The sequence below is a fragment of the Apaloderma vittatum genome, unplaced genomic scaffold (genome assembly GCF_000703405.1).
Source record: "Apaloderma vittatum isolate BGI_N311 unplaced genomic scaffold, ASM70340v1 scaffold11788, whole genome shotgun sequence".
Lineage (NCBI taxonomy): Eukaryota > Metazoa > Chordata > Aves > Trogoniformes > Trogonidae > Apaloderma > Apaloderma vittatum.
The window spans coordinates 61,408-83,014 of NW_009731272.1; the positions used below are offsets into that span (position 1 = coordinate 61,408).

General features: G+C 43.8%; 1 protein-coding gene across 1 annotated transcript in view; it reads left to right on the plus strand.

Moving 5' to 3' along the window:
* Positions 1 to 21,607, plus strand: part of LOC104278223 (G protein-coupled receptor kinase 5-like) — a gene marked incomplete at both ends in the record, with an annotated part of 82,905 nt that overhangs the window by 30,910 nt on the left and 30,388 nt on the right. Inside the window, 2 exons of the mRNA XM_009875132.1 lie at positions 9,043 to 9,155; positions 18,088 to 18,165. Coding sequence (XP_009873434.1) covers positions 9,043 to 9,155; positions 18,088 to 18,165 — 191 coding nt within the window. The remainder of the gene's footprint in view (positions 1 to 9,042; positions 9,156 to 18,087; positions 18,166 to 21,607) is intronic.

Below are 21,607 nucleotides of genomic sequence, written 5' to 3' on the forward strand. Positions count from 1 at the left end.
TAAGCGTGGTGCTTGCATTTCCACTGTCATGCTGATCTTGGCTGTGCAGCTGAGAGACAGACTGAGTGTTTTATTCAGGTAGATTGTGCTTGACACAGGTGGGAAAACTAGGCTTGAACAAAGACCTACCGGAATTGATGGGAATCTTCCCATCCATTTCAGCAGGCTTAAAGACCACTTTCCTCTCTTGTAACAGTTACTTGTTGTCAAAAAAATCTACTTCATGCCACAGTATGCATTTTTACTTCTATCATTTAAAGAGGCTCAAACACTAATGGCGAGCTTCATCTTCTCAAGTTAAATCTACTCTTGACCCTGCAGTGTCTGCAGTCCGCTTCTGAACTCGGGACTTGACCAGTTACCCACAAAGAAAGGATGCAGTTGCCTGAATGAGTGACTTTTAGACAGTACCAGAAGTGTTGGAGGAGAGCTGGAGTAACTCAGAAGGGCAACTCAGATTTTGGTAGGATGAGAATTGGTCTTCCACTGGCAAATAGCCTTGTCTCAGGGCAGAGCATTCTCTCTTTGCCATTTGACTGTTCTCTTGGCACAAGGCTGGGTGACCAAATGTCTCCCCTGAGACAGCTGAGGGGCCCTCCGCAGGCTCTGGACCCCACTCGCGTTTTCTCTGCAGTGACTATATTGAGCTCACAGGATCTTGTATGATCCTCGTGCTGCTGCTACAAAGAGGATGGGTGGGTTGTTATCCCTCCTGCCAAAATCTTTATCCAAAATCAACAAAGCCACATAGGCGTTCTGGTTCAAGTACTCATGCAAACGTATTTATGCAACTGTTTGTGGGATTTGACTTTCAAATAAAATTCCATGAGCCAAGCTTCAATACAGCTGCTTTCAAAAAACAAATGAGAAGATCTATATATATCATTGAAGTGTATTTAACTGCAAATTTGTTACAATATTCTCCAAACATTTTTTCCAGATTGCTCCAACTCTAAGGTTTGGACCATTTCCATCTTCAGTGTAATGCTCCTGTGATGTGTGGAGTTTATTCCTGTAGCCTAATACCATGAAAAGAGTCAAAATAAGGAAAGTTATACAAAGCAAACACTGTCTGCATGTGAATAATTACATTAGATGTTCGATGATCGGGAGATTAAATTCTGTTTGTTTTAAAAAGGACAGCTGACAAGCAGAGAAAATTAAGTTGGCAGGACTTAAAACCAGTTTGGGGTAATTCCATTGTCTCAAGTAAGCTTGATTGCATTTGTATTTTTAATTAATTAAACTTAGATAGCCAGTGCCAAAGCAACGCTTGCTGTAACAGCATAGATGAGGGTCTCCAAGTGTTTTGTAAAAAATCCTAAATTCAAGGGATAAAAATCAAGCAAGGCCAAAAAATATTTTCTTCCCTGGTTTTTCATATGTAAGGTCTAGAGCTTTCTACAGCAATGAAGTGCTGGTTTTAACTGCAGGCTGGGATGAGCTGCTGTTTAAAATACGGAATCTATCAAGCTATTATCCTGTCACAAGTTGTAACAATTCCCATATTTTATTAAAAATAAAGAGAACAGATGAAACATTTATTGTTAGAGGGAGTGTGCTCTTGCCACCAGCAAGAGAACTTCATCACAGCTCTTGGCTTCAGACTTTCTGTCCTGCACCTGCACAGCCCTGGCCCTGCCAAGATAAACACTCTCCGAGACAGGGGCTACGTCGTCATTTTTAATCTCTGTGAAGTGCCAGATGAAGTGATGGAGCGGTATAGCGGTTAATGTATAAAAAGGCTCTGCTGTGCTCTCCTGAACTACATTTCCACTCCGGGAGTTTGCGTTGCGAGCAAATTAACCAGGAGCCACAGGGCTATCCAGAGGCACTCTGGACTCACACGCTTTAATACCCTTATTCCGGCCATGCTGCTTTGAGGTGGGGCAGTGCTACTAGCCCCGTTTTATAAATACAGCACGCCACTGAGGTGTGCTGAATGCAGAGTATTAGTTGTGCTGGTAACTGAATTCCCACGGGAGCCTAGGTGCTTATATTAGGCTTTTATAACACGACTTACTGCCACCGTTCCTGGGAATTTTTGAATGAACTGAAACGAGGCATTTTTATTCCTGTCTTGTATTCTCTAACCATCTGGCTTGCCTAACTTTTAAATGTATTTCTGGAGACAGGGCAAATGGAGAGTCCAAAGCATCTCACAACAGGTTTCTACTTGAAAAAAACACACAACAACAAAACTCCCAAACCAGCCCAAAACCCCAGAAAAAAAATAGGTAGAAAGGATAAGAAACCCTGCTGTTTCTTCCTCCCATTCCTGCAATATTCTCAAGAAGCCACTATGAAAAGGACATCCCTCACCACCTTACTGTGCAGGTACTTGGTCAGGTTCTATGGTTCTGACAGTAGTAGCCATGGTTCTTCATCAGGAATGAACTCATGTTTTCATTTTTTCCAAGAAAGATGCACAATATGTTTTCCACTACAAGTACGTGGGTTCACAGCAACATCTGTGAAGTTCTGGCTGGCCATGACATCTCCAGTACTGAAGGCCATTGAAAAATCAGAGTGAGTCTGCAGAAATGTTAACACAACCAACCTCAGGATCTTGCTTTTGAACACAAGGATTATCTTTTGTGTTGAAGCATATTTATTAGAGATGGAAAAATGTCTTTTGTAGAATGCAAGAGCTGATGTTCCAGCTTTCTGAAATACAAGAGCAACACAGACACTGTTAATAATGCAATCAAAGCAATTTAAATCCTTTTAAAGCATCCACAAAGGATCCTTTGATAAGAAGCAACTATCAGCAGCCTCAAAGACTAGGCAGTTTAGTATGTACTGTTTATTAAGTTTATACATAGACAGTGGTAATTCCAGTTTCGGCTGGAGAAGAGCAGCAGTAAATTATAAGACATATTTATGAGCGCTCGTGTTAGACTTGCTGCTTTTAAATGAAGAATGTATTTATATTAATATAGTTCTAAATGGGCCTATTGAGTGTTTAAAGATGCAATTTGTTTTCCATTAGTACCCTGACTGGACACAAAACAGTTCAGTAAACTTTAAAGGCTCCCGACAAAAAGAAGGAAATTGCTGCAAGTGCACACTGTACGATGGGCTCTGAGAGTCTGTTTAATTCGGTCATGCTGCGTATTTTTTAATCTTGCTTTTCGATCCTGCTTTTGTCCTTCTTTTCATTGTGTGCCCCTGTAAGAGATCGTACATGTAGAAAGCAGAGATGGGAGAAGAACCGCAGCAGTGGTTTTAGATTTGGGCTGGCGTGGTTAGGATCTCTGTTAACAGCATCACCCCAAGTTTGAATGAGGAGAGAGACATGTGATTTTTGGGGCATCTCTATCTGAAGTATCCATCCATCTCAGGGTGGGTGGGAATTGCTTTGACAGACCGCAGCTACTTGGAAAAAGAAAAATTTATTTCTGGTGCATAGGAACTGAGGGTGTCTTCATATCCAAATGCTTTCTTCCATGAATTTGTGGGTTATTTGTTATTCTGGACAGAAATGGGTTAGAGGAAGAGAACAGCAGACAAATGATAGACTTGGAACAATGTTTGTTTGAAAGATTTTGGTTAAAGGAAAAATAAATTGGAAAGGGAAGGCTAGTTCTTGTCTTAGGTCATTGATCAGGAAAAGAACAGTTAATTCTTTCTTTAATTCTTCCTACATCCAGTTTGGGGTTTCTAGGTGTTAAGGAGGGATGGGGTTTTGTCATTTTTTTGGTTTTGTTAGGGTTTGTTTTTTTTTTGTTTTTTGTGGTTTTTTTTTTAAGGCAGCAGAATTACATTGCATTTGGATTTTACTCAGTTTTATTGTAGGCTGATTTAATGCCATAGAGAGCAGATATCCAGAAGCTCAGTCCAAATTTTCCCATGCAGCAGCATGGAGGACGTCTTCTTGGCCATTCTCTTGGGATTCCTGTATGTTGGAAAATAAAATGCTACTTAATAGATTGTACATCAGTGCAATCACTGGCCACATCAGAAATTACTAAAAAGCCAAAAAGATGTTTCTGGCTTTTGTAGACTTAAAAAGTGAGATTTAAACTGAGCTCATCCCTCCCTACAGACATCTACAGGAGGAAGCCTCACCCGCTGATCTCAGGTGATGGATTAGTAGCTCTTCAAAATCATAGAAACACAGAATGGCCTAGGCTGGAAGGGATCTTAGAGATCATCTAGTCCAACCTCCCTGTCATGGGCAGGGACGCCTCTCAACTGGATCAGGCTACTCAAGGCTCCGTCCAACTTGGCCTTGAACACCTCCAAGGAGGGGGCAGCCACAACATCTCTGGGCAATTTATTCCAAAGTCTTGCCACCCTCGTACTGAAGAATTTCTTCCTAAGGTCCAATCTGAATCTATTCTCCTTCAACTTAAACCCATTTCCCCTTGTCCTGTCAGTGGACACTCTTGTAAAAAGTCCCTCCCCAGCCTTCCTGTAGGTTCCCTTCAGGTGTTGGAAGGCAGCTATTAGGTCCCCGCAAAGTCTTCTCTTTTCCAGACTGAACAGTCCCAGCTCCCGCAGCCTGTCCTCGTAGCAGAGGTGCTCCAGCCCCTGGATCATCCTTGTGTCCCTCCTCTGAACACGCTCCAACAGATCTGTGTCCCTCTTATGGTGGGAACACCAGAACTGGACGCAGTATTCGAGGTGGGGTCTCACAAGAGCAGAGTAAAGGGGGAGGGATCACCTCTCTTGACCTGCTGACCACACTCTTGATACATCCCAGGATGCGGTTGGCCTTCTGGACTGCGTGAGCATCCTGGTGGCTCATGTTGAGCTTCTCATCTATCAACACCCCCAAGTCCTTCTCTTCAGGGCTGCTCTCAACCCACTCTGTGCCCAGTTTGTATTGAGGGCTTCTGCCCAGAAACAGAAGCACAACTTTCTGTAGCAATCTTGCTCAAGCACCTGCAGTTCACACTGCATGAAACAATATCAGAAAAGGCTGATTTTCTGCCAGTCATCAACCAGTTTTGTAGTTCACCGCTAACCCATTAAACACCACAGATAAACTGCCAGTGTGAAAGGGGAGGGGGAACCTGGTCTCCCTGCAGATTGCTGTTTCTCTCCAAAACAGCTTAGGTGATATTTTGAGCAAGCAAAAAAAAGCTGGGTATTTAAGTAGGAAATTAAGGTGAAGGAAAAAAAAACCTTCACAAAGTGCAGGGAGGTTTTTCTCTAATTAAAACATTATATTTTACTTGGAAGTCAGGGATTTTGTGGCCAGCAGCTTTCTTTATTACCTTGTTTGGTGTTTTTTCGCTTCATCAGTGGCATATTTTGATCAGTGTGAGATTTTTTTAGTGGGACTGTTTCTCCTGAGTGTGTGTTTAGATCTTTTTCAGAACCTTACCAGAGTATTTGTTGGGGAACAAATTTGGCCACAGAATTTGAATGGTGACGATGTTATCTGTATGCAGGTGTAACTCTTTCGTTATATTCTGTGTACTGGGTGCTCTTTAAAGTAATATTTCAATTCAATAGAATTTAGAATAAATGTTATTTATTTATCTTATGACTCTTTGTGATGACATTTTATGTAACACCTTCTCTATATTAATCTGTGTCATTACTCTGTTAGGAGGGTAAAGAATTCACTTGCATGTGCACATTGTTTTCCAGTGATATTTTCTAAATAGTTTGGCATCACTGAGGAGTGAGTGCTTTCCTAGAGCTTTGACCTACCCAGCTTTTCACTCCTGTTTTGGGTGACTTTGCAGGTGTTAAAGACGATTACGCTGAAGCAGGAGGGTCTGACTACCAAAGATACCATTCTCAGAGCTGTTTTAGTTACACTTCATCATCATAAGCATATGGTTTAACTTCCAAGTGTTTAACATTTCCATTTCCTCAGGAAATCATTCTTTCTATTTTTCAAACTTTTGAAACTCGATGGATATTTTTACTGGCAGGCGAAGCAAGAGCGACAGGACGATCAACCTCAGCCCAAGGGAGCCCTGGCTGCGGTACCCGCCTGGCTCTCCATCCCCTCCCCTCGTGCAGCACGGCTCGGGGGGCTTTGGCCAGGTCTCTGGGGTGCAGCATGCTGTTAAAACAGTCTGCCTTCCTTACTATAATGAAACTATCCACTCCCTTTTTCTGCTTTAGCTGGAAGAGGTGTTTATCTTTCTTAGCCCACTCCAGGGCTCACGCATCCCAAGGATTAGTTGAGAGCAGACTCCTTTAGCTGATTTAGTGAGGCCAATGGCGAGATCAGGGCCTAAAAAAATATTTTGTGTCACCTACAAGGAATGAAAGCGATTGCATCATGTGTTTATTGTCTCTATTGGTATATCCAGCACTTGAACATGACTGAGGAGTGAATGGCTCCAGGGAGCTGCTCTGGCTCTTGCATTTTCAGAGATTATTTCTGGTATTTCCTTTTTCCTCATTACAAGCGGGTCACCCTTCTCACGTGTGGGCCAAGTCATGTACCGTAGGAGGAAGTCTGTGCTTGTGTCTTCTATATGTCCCCATGTGTTGCCTGATCTAGTCGAGAGGTGGCGTCCCTGGTGGCAGGGAGCCTGGATTAAAGTGATCTCTAAGGTCCCTTCCAGCTTAGGCCATTCTATGATTCTATGATTCTGTGTCACAGCGTTTAGCTGCTTGTTTTCTTTTCCTGCTATGCTATGAAGTATAACTATTGGATGTGTGATCTGAACACTTATTTAGCAGCTATCACTAGACGTTTTGTTAGAAGAGCATCCTCTGCTACAGTGAGTGTCACCATGTCATACCAACTTTGATAAACTAACTGCATTTTGTATAACAAGCGTTGTCACCGTGTATCAAGCAGCGCTGTACAAGAGAAAATATAGGACAAACTAGATGATTAATGTATTTGTTCCTTTGTGCTTTATTCTGTTAAAAAATCAGACAGTCGTATTTATTGCACTGCTTGTCTAACACGAGGAAGCTTGCTGTGAGGTTGGGCTTCTGGAGGGACTGAGTCCTGCCATTGGGCAGGCTGTGTGCTACCGACATTCAAGTTGCATATTTTATTCAGATCCTCAGAAGAGTTAGTTAGTCAAGGCAGCAGAAAACAGCATCAAACTGATGTAGTTCAAACTCCAGACCTCCCAGGAGAGCTCACCTAAGCTGCTCAGCCTCTGGCTTTGTGCCGGCCTCTGGGACATTGTGAGTTGCTGTGTCGGTCCGATCAAGCTCTCTCCAAACTCCTTTGCTTGCCTCAGTTCTGTGCGCGTCTGTGCATCCCTTTGGCATTTACCTTCTCACTAAAAAAACTACTTGGTCAAGCAGCACAAGCTTGTACCCTTGCAATGACAGCCCCAAGGCTGCTCAGCATCCAAGCAAGCGCACTGGCTTTCTCACCGTACGTGTCTGTGCCACGCTGGGGGCTCCAGCTCACAAACCAGTGCCGTGGGCTTGCTGCTGATGGTCACATAGACTGGAGGTCAAGTTAGGAGTTACACAGTGATTTTGGTCCAGTTTTATTTGCTGGAGGATATCAAAACATTGCAGTCTTCTGGATAGATTGAGTGATATCCTGATCCAATATGGATTGGCAATGATAGCCACAAAATGGTGCTGTTATGCTGTTCCAGATTGCTTCAGAAGATGGGACCAGAGTGGGATCATAGTGAATTAAAAGCACAGTCTAGCTAGCCCCAAAATGTCTCCAGTGACCACCCTCCAAAGGCCAGTTCCTGCACACAGGCGCAGCATTGGGCAGGCACCCTCCTTCCTCTTACAAGAGGCAGCCTTGGGTGCTCCTGCCCGCCCGCCACCCAGCTATAGGTCAGCAAGTCCAACATCTTGTACAGCATATTTGTTCAGGAGAGACCTCCTGGTTTTGCAGAACATGGTCCCCACAGCATGACCTGTGGTGAGCGAGCCCTTGTGCTGGTTGCCTCCACGGCAAGGGCGAGCTTCATCGTAGCCACGTGCCTGCAGATGTTCTCCTTGGAGTCGATGGAGCTGAAAGGTGCAGGGTCCCAAAGCAAAGGGGGAATAAAAGACATTGCAGGAGCAGCTCCAGTCCTGAGAGAAAAGTAAGCAAGGCACTGACAACTTGTGTGGGTTTCCTATGTCTGTTTGCAGTGCTGTGTTATGTGTTTAGAAGCTGGTTGTTTCCATAATAACAGCAAGTGCCATATGGCAGCAAGGAGGGTGGTGAGAGGAACGCTCAAGGAAACACAGTATGTTGTTTGACATGTGTGTGCTTCTAGAGGAATAACGTGTCTCGAGCAAGTACGGCTGCTCCAAACAGGCTGAGGGAGTTGCTGCTGTCACCAGAAAAATACCCAAAGCCCTCAGCATTTGTACTCGTGCAATGTCAGTTAATGATGCCTGCCCTTCTCCCATGTTTTCCTGCAGATAGTCCCTGGGATGGGTAAAGGACCTTCTTGTTTACTGGGAGTGATGGTTCTGGATGCACCAGCACAGGGGAATGACATTTAAACATGGCGTTTAGGGGGAAATAGAGTTCTGTAAAGGAGTGCTGTGTGAAACTGAAACCAGCTAGATGCCATCTGCTCCACCCATTAATTAATGCTCAGTGAGAAAATAGCAGAAATTCTGAAACCTTTGAAAATACATAGTTTGCAATAATTGTTTAGTGGAGAGTGCACTGAGCATTTCCAGAGATTAAGGGCACTTTAATGCCTATCTAGGAAGCATTCAGGAAGGTCTCCAAGAATTCCAGTGTTGTTTTACCCTTTAATGTATGACTCACATTTCAAGGACTTGTAATTTGCTCCCCACATTCCCACAACCACCACCAGCTGGAGCGGTACCTTTGCAGAGTGCATATATTTCCACCACAGAAAAGATGTGAAATTATTTTTTCATAATAGCTGAATGGGTTTTGCGGGCCTTTTACCAACATCAGCTCTATAAAATCAAGCCTCTTTTGTTTGAGTCTTAAAGCCATTAATTGTATTTGTATTTGGATACCTGAAACATGGTGTCGGGGAGAAGGCAGTGGTTCTGATTTGGGGTCATAGTTCTGCAATGATTTGCAATGCTTTAATCTCCTAACCAAACCAAAAGGCAATGCTCTTCTCATTTTTGTGCTTCTCTTTTCTTTATTGCCTCTAGAGAGAGATTACTGCAGCATATGTGAAAAGCAGCCGATCGGAAGGCTTCTCTTTCGGCAGTTCTGTGAAACTCGACCCGAGCTTGAGTGCTGCATTAAGTTTCTTGACTCAGTGGTAAGTCAATTCTTGTGATATTTTGGGGTGCTTCGCAGTGCTCTCCTGACAGAGGAGACTCCTCTGGCCCCAAGAAATTGCTGTTTCATGGGACGCAAGTCTGTGTCTAAGGCACCTGAGCAAGGAGCTGAGCCTGTCAGCATCGCGGCATCCTTGATGGTAGAGGGGCAGCACTGCCCGTGGTGTTGGTACGAGCCTCAGGGAGAGAAGGATGACATTGTGCTGAGCTGCTGTGAGTAACGGCTTTTGACGTGAGTGAAGCCTGCAGTGCTGGGAGGCACTGGGAGGAGAAGGGAAGATGATGAATGGATGGACAAGAGAGGATGAGGAGTATGATAATACTGAAGTCTGTCTCTTACCAAGCCTTTTCATCGGTAGACTACAGGGTGACATACAAAGGACACCCTGACTGTTATCCTGGTTCTTCAAATAGGAAAGCAGAGGCAGGAGGTATAGAAGTGACTTGGTTGAGGTCAACAAGAAACAAATCTGCTCAATTTTCTACCTCCATGAGCTTAACCCAGACACTGAGCAACGCCCCCCAGCCTCTGGGGGGACCTGATGCTCTTTCCCAGTCCTGCAGCACCAGGCCATGTGTTGTGCCAGCAGGAGAAGCTGTGCACAGTGGAAAAGAGTCTCAGTGGTTTTTTTTTGCTGGGAGCCTGCAGAAGGGTTTGGTGTTGATGAGCTAAAAGGCTAAATGGTACCAGGGAGGAAGATGAACTTGTCACTACTGAGTGTGAGTGTCTGGGGGGCCGTCACCCTCTGGCTAAAACTGATAGTCAGCTGCAAAACAGTGCATACCAACAGGAATAATTTTTTTGTTTATTTGTTTACACCATGGTGAAGCTATTCTGAATAATAGGGAGACATGAGCATTGCACCAAACTTGCAAGAGTCTGGGAGAGGATACATGGTCACTTAAGGATTATGTTAATATTGTGGTATCTACTGCAAACCTACAGCATCACAGAGAGTGTTGGATGAAGTGCTGTTCAAATCAGTTTTAGCTGATCACAACTTCTACCTGCTATTTCTAGGACTGGTAATGATTTTCCACAGTGAAAGGTTTAGCCATCAAAGTATATGAAACTGCTACATCTGACAAACACTCTGTGCAGCTGTGCTCAATGCCAGCAGGCAAGAGAACGTTTTGGATACCCTGGATGTTTGTCCTTTGACAAACTGGCATCATCTAGTGAGGTGTCTGCCACCAATAAAACCTGTTTTGGAGGAGGCATCCCCACAGAAATATTACATGAGGTGTGATGCCCACAGTGTTAGGAAGATGGGCAATGGCCATCCCTCTAGGAGGCTGCAGAAATCCTTTGGGAGACAGCCACAGAGGACTGCTTCCACGTGGTTCTGATTTCAGACAAAAAAGGCAGAGACAACCTCGATTTGGAGAGGATTAACGAGGCTCCCTTCTTTTCTCACACCTCCTCACAGCAGCAGACATCACATTGTGGTTGCAGGAGCACCCCGGGGGTGCAGAGAACAAGCCCACATTGTGCAAGCCCAGCAGCACGATCGCAGGGTGTACTGGTCAAGCTGACAGAAATAAACATCTGGGCAAAAAAGAAACATTATTGTCACCTCATTGTCACCAGCCCCAGAGCACCGTGTGATAACCTTCACCTCAGCGCTGCCCAGAGCCTCCTGGCCTCTCCCAGCTCCGACTGCGGGAATTGAGGGCACTGTGTCATTTCATTCTCCAGAAGCCCTGTGGAGCAGTGCCAAGTGCTGAAGCTCCGTGTCATAGAATAGAATCATAGAACAGTTCAGGTTGGAAAAGACCCTTGGGGTCATCGAGTCCAACCATTAACCCTACACTACAAGTTCACCCCTAAACCATATCCCCCAACACCACATCTAAACGACACTTGAACACATCCAGGGATGGCGACTCAACCCCCTCCCTAGGCAGTCTGTTCCAGGGTCTGACCACTATTTCCGTGAAGAATTTCTTCCTAATGTCCAGCCTAAACTTGCCCTGTTGCAACTTGCAACCATTCCCCCTGGTTCTGTCCCTAATTCCCTGTGAGAAGAGACCAGCACCAACCTCTCTACAATGTCCTTTCAAGTAACTGTAGAGCATGATGAGATCCCCCCTCAGCCTCCTCTTTGTCAAACTGAGCAGACCCAACTCCCTCAATCGCTCCTCATAAGGTCTGTTCTCCAGGCCCTTCACCAGCTTTGTTGCCCTCCTCTGCACTCGCTCCAACACCTTGATACCTCTCTTATACTGAGGTGACCAAAACTGAACACAATACTCAAGGTGCGGCCTCACCAGTGCTGAGCACTCCCTTCTTCTGCTGGTCACAGGTGCTGTCCTCCCAGCATCCGTGCAGCACAGGCGACACTGGTCCCGCGAAAGGTTGTGGTGAGACTGGCTTTGTTGTAAAGCTCCCTCTGCGAACAATCCTGGGGGGATAATCCCAAATTCTTTTGCAAGGATATGCCTCGCGCCCAGCCCCGGATTGCTTTTGCAGACTGGAGCTGTGTTTCTTTACTGGGCCAGCAATGTGTTGTTCCCAGTTGAGTTCAGACTGGCAGTACGAGGTTTTCATGAGCAAAATGCCTGGCTGTGAGGCGGTCTGAATATTTACTCTTTCTTCTTTTTAAGGTTAATTAACAGCAATCTCCTTTGTTTATTGATTTCAAATGCAAGCTCGCTCCCAGCCTGTGAAAATCCCTGTACTAGGCAATATTAAGGTTGAGCAATGCAGCCCGTAGGCATTAAATTGGATGATTGCTACTGAAATTCGCCCAGCAGGGTCACGCTGCATTGAGTAGTGGGATTCAAGCCAAGCCCTATGTTAGGCAAAAAAGTCCTATAATGAAACTAGAATTTTGACTTTACAGCCCTATTCTGAGACCACCAGGAATGTGAAATTTTTTGGAGACCACCTGCTGTAACCAGCCCGGAGCAGAAAAAGCCAAGAGCCCCCATTTTTCTAATATGACATGCAAAACTTACCCTTTGAGTAATATCAAATAAACCCCCAAAAAGTAGTAAAGGAAAATATTTAGCTGTTCATAAGAGGCTCACAGAGCTTTTTGTGCATCAAGAGGTAAGACCACCTCTCTTTAACAGAGCACACCTAAGTCACTTTAGCAGGTCACACAGTAAGTCATTGGGAGAAGCCAGTAATTTTTGCCTTCCAGTTTTTAAATACAGTTTTTTAACCAGGGCACTCAACTGCCTACAAAGAAAGCAGCGACTGGGGCTCCTGGGAGGAGATCAGAATGTGAGTCAGTCACTCAGCAATCTACCAACATCCTCCATTCCCATACCTGTGTGAGACTAAGTTTTGCAAGCTCTCTCTCACACCTTTGCTTCCAAAGACTGGTAGAATCAACCAGACCCTGCAGACCAGAATACTTAAAGAGGGGAGGAAAAAAGTCGCATTTATTTCAGCTGTTGGGTGAAATAACTAACCTAGTCTGATGCAGTATTCTGCAAATCTACCTATAGCAGCATCTAGGTTTTTTTGTCTGTGCGGTTAAACACTTGTTAGGCTGATTTCTGAAGAAAAAAAGATTTATATCTGTGTAGGTGTGTATCAGTCAGTTCCCTCTGAAACCTTTGAATACCTTGGCCATTTCCAACTGAGATTAAAGTACGCAGAGATATATTGTTTCTAGATGTTTTCCAAGAACAGTTTGGATAGTTAGCAACAATCTATAAGCGGTAAAACGGACTACAAGGAGGTGTGGTTTGTAAGCAGTAGGCCCCAACAGTAAAGATAAAAGTGATAAAAACAAAGAGAGGCAGAGCTTTGCAGTGCAGCACTGATGGAGCTGTGGGTGTTTGGTTCCTCCCACAGCTGTGGGACCAGTAAGTGGCTGGGAAACAGGACAACAGCATCCCCCACTCCCCGCCAGTAAGGTTGTAAGGACAAAGAGCCATCTCTTATTACGGATATTGTGCAGACATTTTCAGGACAGATGTCCTGACTCGACTAGATAAAGTATCTATTAAGAAGTACCGCTGGCTGCAACTTGTGCGTCTGAATGCATCGTGTGCTTGTCTGCCTGCGTGTAAACACACAGCTCTCCCACGAATAGTTCACCAAACCCTTGTGTAACTGTTCAGATTGAGGAACTATGCAAACATAAACTGTTATCATTGAAGAGAGATGGTTTATGATTAGATCAGTTCCCCCATAAGCCCCTTACAAAGAATTCACGCACAGCCCTAACGCACGCTTTGCTGCGCTTATCGATATTTTACCGACATCATACAACTTTGGAGCTGTTGAAAGACAGCCGTTAAAATAAAGCCTTAGAGGATACATTTCCTGTGCTGAAAGGCAGATCAGTGAGCAGGGAACCTGCTAGCAAGATGTGTTTCCTTCCCCACGGCCCGTGCCTCCAGCACAAGAAGGCAGCAGTTCAGCGGGAACCTCTCGCCCTTGTCCCCCTCTCAACAGCATGTTCCCAGGGTGCTGGCTCCTGACATTGCCCTCTCCTCTCCTGCGATTTTTGTGCACTGTTATAATGAAGGCTTTAGCTTCTGGACTCCCTTTCCTACTCCATCTAATCACATTCATCATTTTGTAATTATTAATTTATTTAGTTTTTTCCAGGAGAGGGCTTTTAACATGTTAATGTGGACCAGATTTAGATTGGCTGGAGGAGAATGTGATTAATTTTGGTCAAGGAGAAAATAACCTGCCATTATTTTCTCTCTAACCTGTATGATGTTATTTCTCTGCATTGCAATTGCACAGAAGTACATCCTTTGAAGGAAAATAGCCCCATGGCCACTCCAGGTTGTTTCTGTTTGTGCTGTTGGGCTCGGGGGCCAGCGGTGAGAGGCACAATCTCCTCAGGTGGACTTTTCAGCTGAATGCTTCACTAGACATTACACTTATCTGGGGTAAAAGGATGAGCGAGCATCCATTTAATGCCATTTGCAAAAACCCTGCCTTGCTCTTAGGGAGATTTCTTTTGGTTAAGTCCTTTACATGGTATATAAACCATCTGTGTATGTGTGTCTCAAAGCTGTTCAAGGCTTTTTCCATCAGAAATGCCAGTTTGTTGATAACAACAAACTCATTAACTCAAAATGTGTTTTTAAAACAGTCAAAAGGACTCTTTGTGCCCTGTGTTTAAATATGAAAAATATGGTTTCAAGTTCACTTTTCATTTGGAAATGTGAGTTATTATGAATCCCAGCTGTTTGGGGCTTGCCTTCCAATTTTCAGTCACAGATTTTAAATCTCCAGTGGAGGCAAGTGCAAGGGCAGTAGTTGGAACACTGAGCAATAACGGGACAGAGCCTGGAGTCCGAGGAAGGTGTGAGCAGGAGCTGGAGCAGAGGGAGGTGCTGGGGGTAACAGAGGAGGGAGCTGAGAAAGCAGAGCTGTAAAATTTGGACCAAAATGGCAGTAGCCTCCTGCAGACACTTAGATACTCCACTGCTCCTGTCTTCTACGGAGCCGATGGGAGTGCCAGTTCCCACCTCCATCTCTTGATGGGTAAAAGAGACCGACTCTTGTGGCCATGCCACATTCCTGCAAGCAACCAGCAGCTACCTGCTGTGAGAGAGAGTCCTTCCACATCTGCAAAGAAATCCCTTTGGCTCCATTTTTTTTTAGTTTTCATGTATTTTTAAGCCGTGCAGTTTCAGGAGCTCAAATAATACTAAGATGAAAGTCAAGCACTAGATTAAACAATGTGTTGGCATGAGTGCCTGCTGGGTCCCTGTACCTTTGCCCTGATAATGCTCTTCATTGACGATAGACACGCTCCAGCCTCTGAACCTCTTGTTCGACCATCCCTGAGCCCACAGCCCTGTCCCACAGCCAGCCACAAGCTGGACATTGCTTCCTTTCCCCTTGGAAGTATGGTTTCCCACCCAATCTGGCTTAGCCCATCCCAAGGGTAGCTGCTCCGAAGGGAAAGATGCTTCACACCGCTATGCCCCCATTCAGCCAGGGTTTCTTCCAGGGAAGCAGGAGCCACCAAAGAAACTACAACTGCTGAAAGAGCAGCCAAAAGAAAAGTTAGCAACAGACGTCGGCCAGCCCACATCCTCTCGCCATTTGGACTGAAGGATCCGCGCCTGCCCGCAGAAAGAGCCTTCCCTGCAGCTTGTCCCATGCAGTCAGGGTGATCGTAAATCCTTCCCATATTTATGAGCTATGAATAGGGCCCTGTCTGACCTAACTAGGGCATGGAGAAGCTATTAGACTTCAGAGCAGGAACCTTGAAACACATGCCTGGATTCATCAAAGGAATAATGGAAAATATTTTGTTCCACGTGGATTTTAAGTAATTATGTTATTTCTACCAATTAGACGTTTGCAAACTGTAGCCACGCTTCTGAGTATTGTGGAAGGAGGGGATGTATTTTGTGATTTAAGCACAAGACTGGAAGTTGAGGACCTTGGTATGCTTCCCAGGCATGTGGCAGAGTGAGCACGGGGAAGTCACCCTGTCTGTCCACATGGGCAATTCTTTCTGTAATAGCGGTCTGTGGCTGAAAATGTACCAGTGTCTGTTGCCGAATAGCTCAAAAGTGGCACTGAAGGGAGAAATAATAATGAACTTAGAAACAAAATGAAATGGGCTTCTAGTACTTGAGCTGCAGTTCACCGTTGGAGCTTATGGTTCCTTCTCACGTCCACACTTGTCTGTCACTTCCTACCTTCACCACCACAGCATCACATTTTCTGAGGATGTCAAATGCAAGTAGAATTAACCTTTCCTTTTATTCCTTCCCGACTATCTTGAGATAGAATTAGATACTCTGTGTATGTGTGCATGCATTTAGCTCTGCATGTGGGAACCTGTCAGGAATTGCATTTCAAAAGCTTGATCCAATTCCTGCCGGACATCTGTCATCTTCTGGTCTGACCTTACGTGCTTCCTGTTGTACAGTTCCGATGGGATGTAAATGTGATAGAGTATCTCTGGCAAAACGGACACCTTTTTTTTTTTGACATTTCCTTGCTGCATTTCAAATTGCAGATGTTGACTTAGAATCGGGTTTTATTTACTAGGGAGCCAATATATTACCTGGATCCAGAATCTAAAAGCAAATGAAGGAGAGAGAAATGGTCGTTACTAGATCAATTGTAAATAGTGTTGGATGGAAGAGTCGGAATATCTTCATGCCAAGGCAATGCCAAGGAATTCTCCTTTCTTTGCAGTCTCCTGCACAGGCAGTTACACTTAAGTACAATTTTTTTTTTTAATTAAACCAGATTATTTCTGTTTTCTTTCATATGAAAACCACCTAGTTTGTCTGTGAACCTAACCATAAACTGTAAGGTCCAAATAAGATGCAACTTTCATCTTTAAAAAAATTGTTCCTTCTGTTACTCTTGCTGTTGCTTTATCCCCTAGTAAGGAATCACAGAGAAAAATTCTGTTAAGATGCTGTAAACATTTGAGAGAGTCTGTACTTTAAAAGCTGAAATGACCCATACTCAGATACCATCTAGAAGGACAGGAAATTGAATGAAAGATTTTTTTAAACCCTTGTATTAAGTTTTATGAGAATGTAATCAGTTCATCCCCAAAATGGTCACTAACAGAGAAGCAGTGCACTTGTGGATTTTAGCTTTCAGCGTATTTTTCATCAGCGATACAGATTTCCTCATTATTTGTGGTCATTGTCCATTCCCAAACCAAATCAGATTGTAATTCTAGATTGTTCAAGCAACCTGCTATGTATGTGTATAAATATGTAGCTTCAGACTTAAGCTGCAACAGCCAAATCAGCACTGGCCAGATAGATGGGTAATAGCATTATTACTACATTGTGGTTTTCATGTCATTCCTAGGTCTGCTTAGCGAGGGTATCCATTACAGCCTGCCTTGGGATTTATTGCATCAAGCTCAGAGCAGTACATACATCTTCCAGTGAGCAATAGCTCTGAAATTTGTTCTTCCAAGTGTTTGCCAGTTCAGTCTAATTTACCTTCTTTTTTATTTTTTTAACTTCCTTCACATATATCATCACAGACAGCTTGTATTGGACCAGGTTACTTAATTGTCTTGGCAGGATTTCCTGGGATCCTTTTTAAATACAAATAGTCGTGAAGGCTATTAGACTGTCTTTTTTTTTTTTTTTTCTTTCTGGAAAACAGTTTGATCCTAAGGCTAAAGCTTCGTATCCTGGGCAATGCCAAGTGGGAATGTCTCTAAGAACTTGTCATTGTCATTTATCCACTGGGGTCCCAATGCAGTGCATGTTTCCTTCAAATGCCTGCCGTGGAACCAAAACTCTTAACTAAAGTGATTAATGTCTTCATGGTGCACAAGTATTGCTTCTTTTGTTTCTTATGTAAACATTTTCCTGAAGCTCATTAAAAGTCAGTAATGCTCCAATACGTTGAATAGTCAGAATTTTACAAGGTAGGTACACTTTGTGTGGGAGAAATGTGGTGCTTTCTTTTTAATGGGAAGTCAAAGAGGATGTTGTCTGTAGTGTCTGTTCCTCTGAACGGTCTCTCTTGTTTTGTCTTGGTTCTAAGAAATCAGCTCTTATAGGTCTGCATTCTGGCAGGACTGAGTCAAGGATCACTAAAAGTGATGGACAAGTCTTGCAGAAGTCTTGTTAGACTATGGGGAAGACAAAAGTAAATAGGAAGGACCAAAAAAAGGTGCCATCTCTTGTCACTGAACGCTTTCTGAAAGCTGTTTGGCAAGGCTGTAAAATATAAATGACTTAAATTGTATTGGTATTAATTGAGAGACACCATCTCAGAAAATACACCACTAGGGCTTGGTCAAAATATAGTGGAAGGTTTTTAACAGGTTTGTGTGTATGGGTTTTACTTCCGTCAGAAACAGGTATTTATCCTTCAGATTCTTCAGACAGAGTGTTCTGTTAAGGCCACATCCAAAATGAAGTTATAATGGTGAAATATGAGTTCAAATATTGACTTTTTTTATATATATATATCTGTTCCAGGCAGAATATGAAATTGCTCCAGATGAAAAGCTGGGAGAGAAAGGAAAGGAAATCATGATGAAATACCTCACCCCGGAGGTAAGGAGCAGCCAAAGTGGCATTACTGAAGGAACGCTGCAAGGCACACATTTGCTAAACAAGGTTGTTACAGGCTTTGTAAGCCAGACTCCTAAAATTTATGGTGGCAATCTCCAGTGAATAAACCAGCGAGTCTTACACAAACAGTCAGAGAGAGAAAAAAAAATATAATCCAATCCAGAAATTGACTTCTAAGGATGAATTTGAGCTTATGAGGGGCTTAATTCATCTGTGGATGAGCAGGGGGCTGCTGTGGTCTTGGTGTGCAAAGCTCTACATTAAAATCATAGAATCAATCATAGAATCATAGAATCATAGAGTCATAGAATGTTAGGGGTTAGAAGAAACCTCTAGAGATCATCTAGTCCAACCTCTCTGCCCAAATTGGATCCTCTAGGGCAGCCACACAGGAACGCATCCAGGTGGGTTTTGAAAGTCTCCAGAGCAGGAGACTCCACAACCTCTCTGGGCACCTGTGGTATAATGCAAGAGACCTCAGCTGTTATCAACAGATCCCACGATTTTTTCCTATCCAGCTCAAAAGAGGCGGTGGTGTTTCACATGCAGTTGTGTAGAAAGCACTGGTAAAAATGGTGTTTGGTAACAGGCACTGTATTTTGGTACAAAAATTCCCACTCCTCCCTTACCACCATTTGTCCCAGGGATGAGCCTGACATGGGACAGCGTGGTTTGGAGCTGAGATGTGCTACTGCCCGTTGTGATTTCCACCGCTGTCCTTAGCGTTGCATCTCAGGGCTGTGGGGAGGAGAGGAGCTCCTGGCAGCCGCTGTGCCCACAGGGTGGCTCCCAGAACAGAGCTGCACATCCCCTGCAGGAATGTTGGACAGGCTGCACTAAGCCTTTTCTGGACGGGTTGCAATCTTTTGCTGACCACGTTTAGCCTTTGTAACAAGTCACGGCAAGTAAGCAATAAACACAGCAATCCTAGGATTTTTCCTAAGTTGCTTTCATAAGAGAAAATGAGATGCACAATTGCTGCTTCAACTATTTAACAAGAGAAATACATTTGATCTTCAGGAGAATTAATTACATTTTTGGCAGATGTCTTTCTAGAGCCTTTAAATGGTACAATATGTTTTGGAGGGGAAGGGGCAGAGCAGACCACTTTTTTTTTTTTTCCAGGCAGTCATTTTCCTACAATAAATTTCAGTGCATACTTTCAGTTATCTCAGACTGCATTTTGGGATCTGGTTTCATTTACTGAGCCTGGCTAGTTTTATGTGCAGCCACTGAGCACTGCCAGTATGAGCTCCTGCTGCCCATTCATTAGGGGCATGAAGTTCCACTGCTTTTTAAATCCACCAAAATGACCATTTGTCTTCAAATTCTGTCAACAGAGGAATGAGAGACAAACACCACGGGAAAATATTTCCCACTGCTCCGGTTCCCATTTGGAAATGGAGAAAGGCATTTTGCTGATAGCAGAGCTAGTAAAGTGAGAGAAGGATAGTGCTGCTGCATTTCAGGCAATCTTGGTGCAGATTTCCGAAATCACTTCACCTCTGTCCCATGTCATGTGTAGTGCAGCAGGAGCACACGGAATAGTTTAGTGAGGTAAGTGAATGTGCAGTGAAGATCAATCTGAGACCAGCAGCTTCCTTTTCAAGAAAAAATGGTGATGTTACAGGAAGGGAAATTACTGGGACTCCAGAGCTGGGAGTTTCCATTCTCTGCCATGCTCTGTACGTGAGATGTGACCTGTGTACCTGGTTTCTCAGTATGTAAAAATAGGCACAAGATATTTACAGTCTGTTCTGAGACTTTGCTGGTATTTGCAAGTTGGGGCAGAGGAAATACTGAGATATGCTCCTTCACTTGTAATCTAAAACTGCCTCCCTGGTGGTGGTGCTTTAATGTCTGCATTGGTCTCGCTGCCCTTTTCTTTTCTTAATGGGAAACTTCTGCTTTTTCCTAGAGGCATGTTTAAGCCCTGTGTAGCAGAAAATACTTTCTAAAGGCAAGTGCCTTAGCAATGGGTTGAATACTAGATTTTTCAACAGGTCTCTCACACAACAAATTCTTAAAAAACTAAAGGAAGGCCTGGAATAACTTCATTTCTTTTTAGATACCTAACTAAGGTGATCAGGTTAGTAGTTCAGATGTTGTACTGTCCTTTCTTGTCAAGAAGGAGAAGTAAGATTCTCCAAAGGTCACATTTTCAGCCATTAGAAGTCAGTGATTCGATGCAAGGCTAGATATTTGCAGACAAAAGGGGTGAATCTAGATCCAAATGTCCTGGTAGAATATCATCCTGGCCGGCAAAGAAACCTTCCTTTCATTAGAAGCTGCATTTCTCCATTTAGTGATCAGTCACTTGAAAGATACAAATTGCCACTGATTCCAAAGTCTTCTGCTTTCAGAGGAGTACTTCTTCTAAATAGGTGTGCTTCAAAGAACCTGATTGTCTTGATATAAAAACAGTGTGACATGCAGCTTGACTGATAGAATAAAATTATAGGTTTAGTTCTTGGACAGATAATTCAGTCTTATAATGTGGGGAGTATTTTTCCCAGAGTGCAGGATCAGAAGCAAAATGAAAACAAAAAGTAGACTTCATACTCTTTAATATTCATAAATGATTTTTAGCTCTTGCTTAGATTTTTGAATGTCATACATATTTAACATACAATGTGTCAGTATATCATCGTTCTTAAGTTCATTCATTTGCATACGGAACATGCACTTTATTTAATAAAACATATACTACTTGCACAGCAGAAAGGAAGAGAAAGCACTTTCCCAGATGAATAGACATCACACCAATACCTACCGCACCATCCGACTCACGCAGCCACCGTCTGCACGTTGCTGCTACACGACACAGTGGGTGGGCTCAGACATGGGGGAGCAGTGAATTCCCGCCAGGAGAGCTCTCTATGTGAACGTTCAGTGCCAGCCCTGAGGCCACCAAGAAGGATGGTCAAGGTGGGAGACACTTCTTCAAGTAATCACAGTTTAGGCTCTTCACAGCTTTAACAACCTGAAGAGCCCCTGCGTGCTCACTGGGGAAGTTGAGAAGAGGTCTAACAACTTGTAGTTGCGATTGACTTGAGACAACACGAGAAGGTCAGGTTTCCACCATCTCCCTGGCCTACAGGGAACAGCGATGACAAATTCTGAATGTGTCCTGGCACCTGGAAGTGAAAAAGGGGGGTTTAGGCCTCTAAAAGCAGCAGCACCTAGGAATAACCTCCCTAGGGATGTGGTAGAGTCCTCATCACTGGAGGTTTTCAAGATCCTGTTGGACAGGGTGCTGGGTAATATCATCTAGGCTTCCTTTCCCATGAAAGGTTGGACCAGATGATCTTTAAAGGTCTCTTTTAACCTTCTATGGTTCTATGTACTAGGTCCTCACTCAGGAAGACATCAGTATTCCTGCTCTCTGGCCTAAAGTTCATTGAAAGATTCATATCCAACAGGC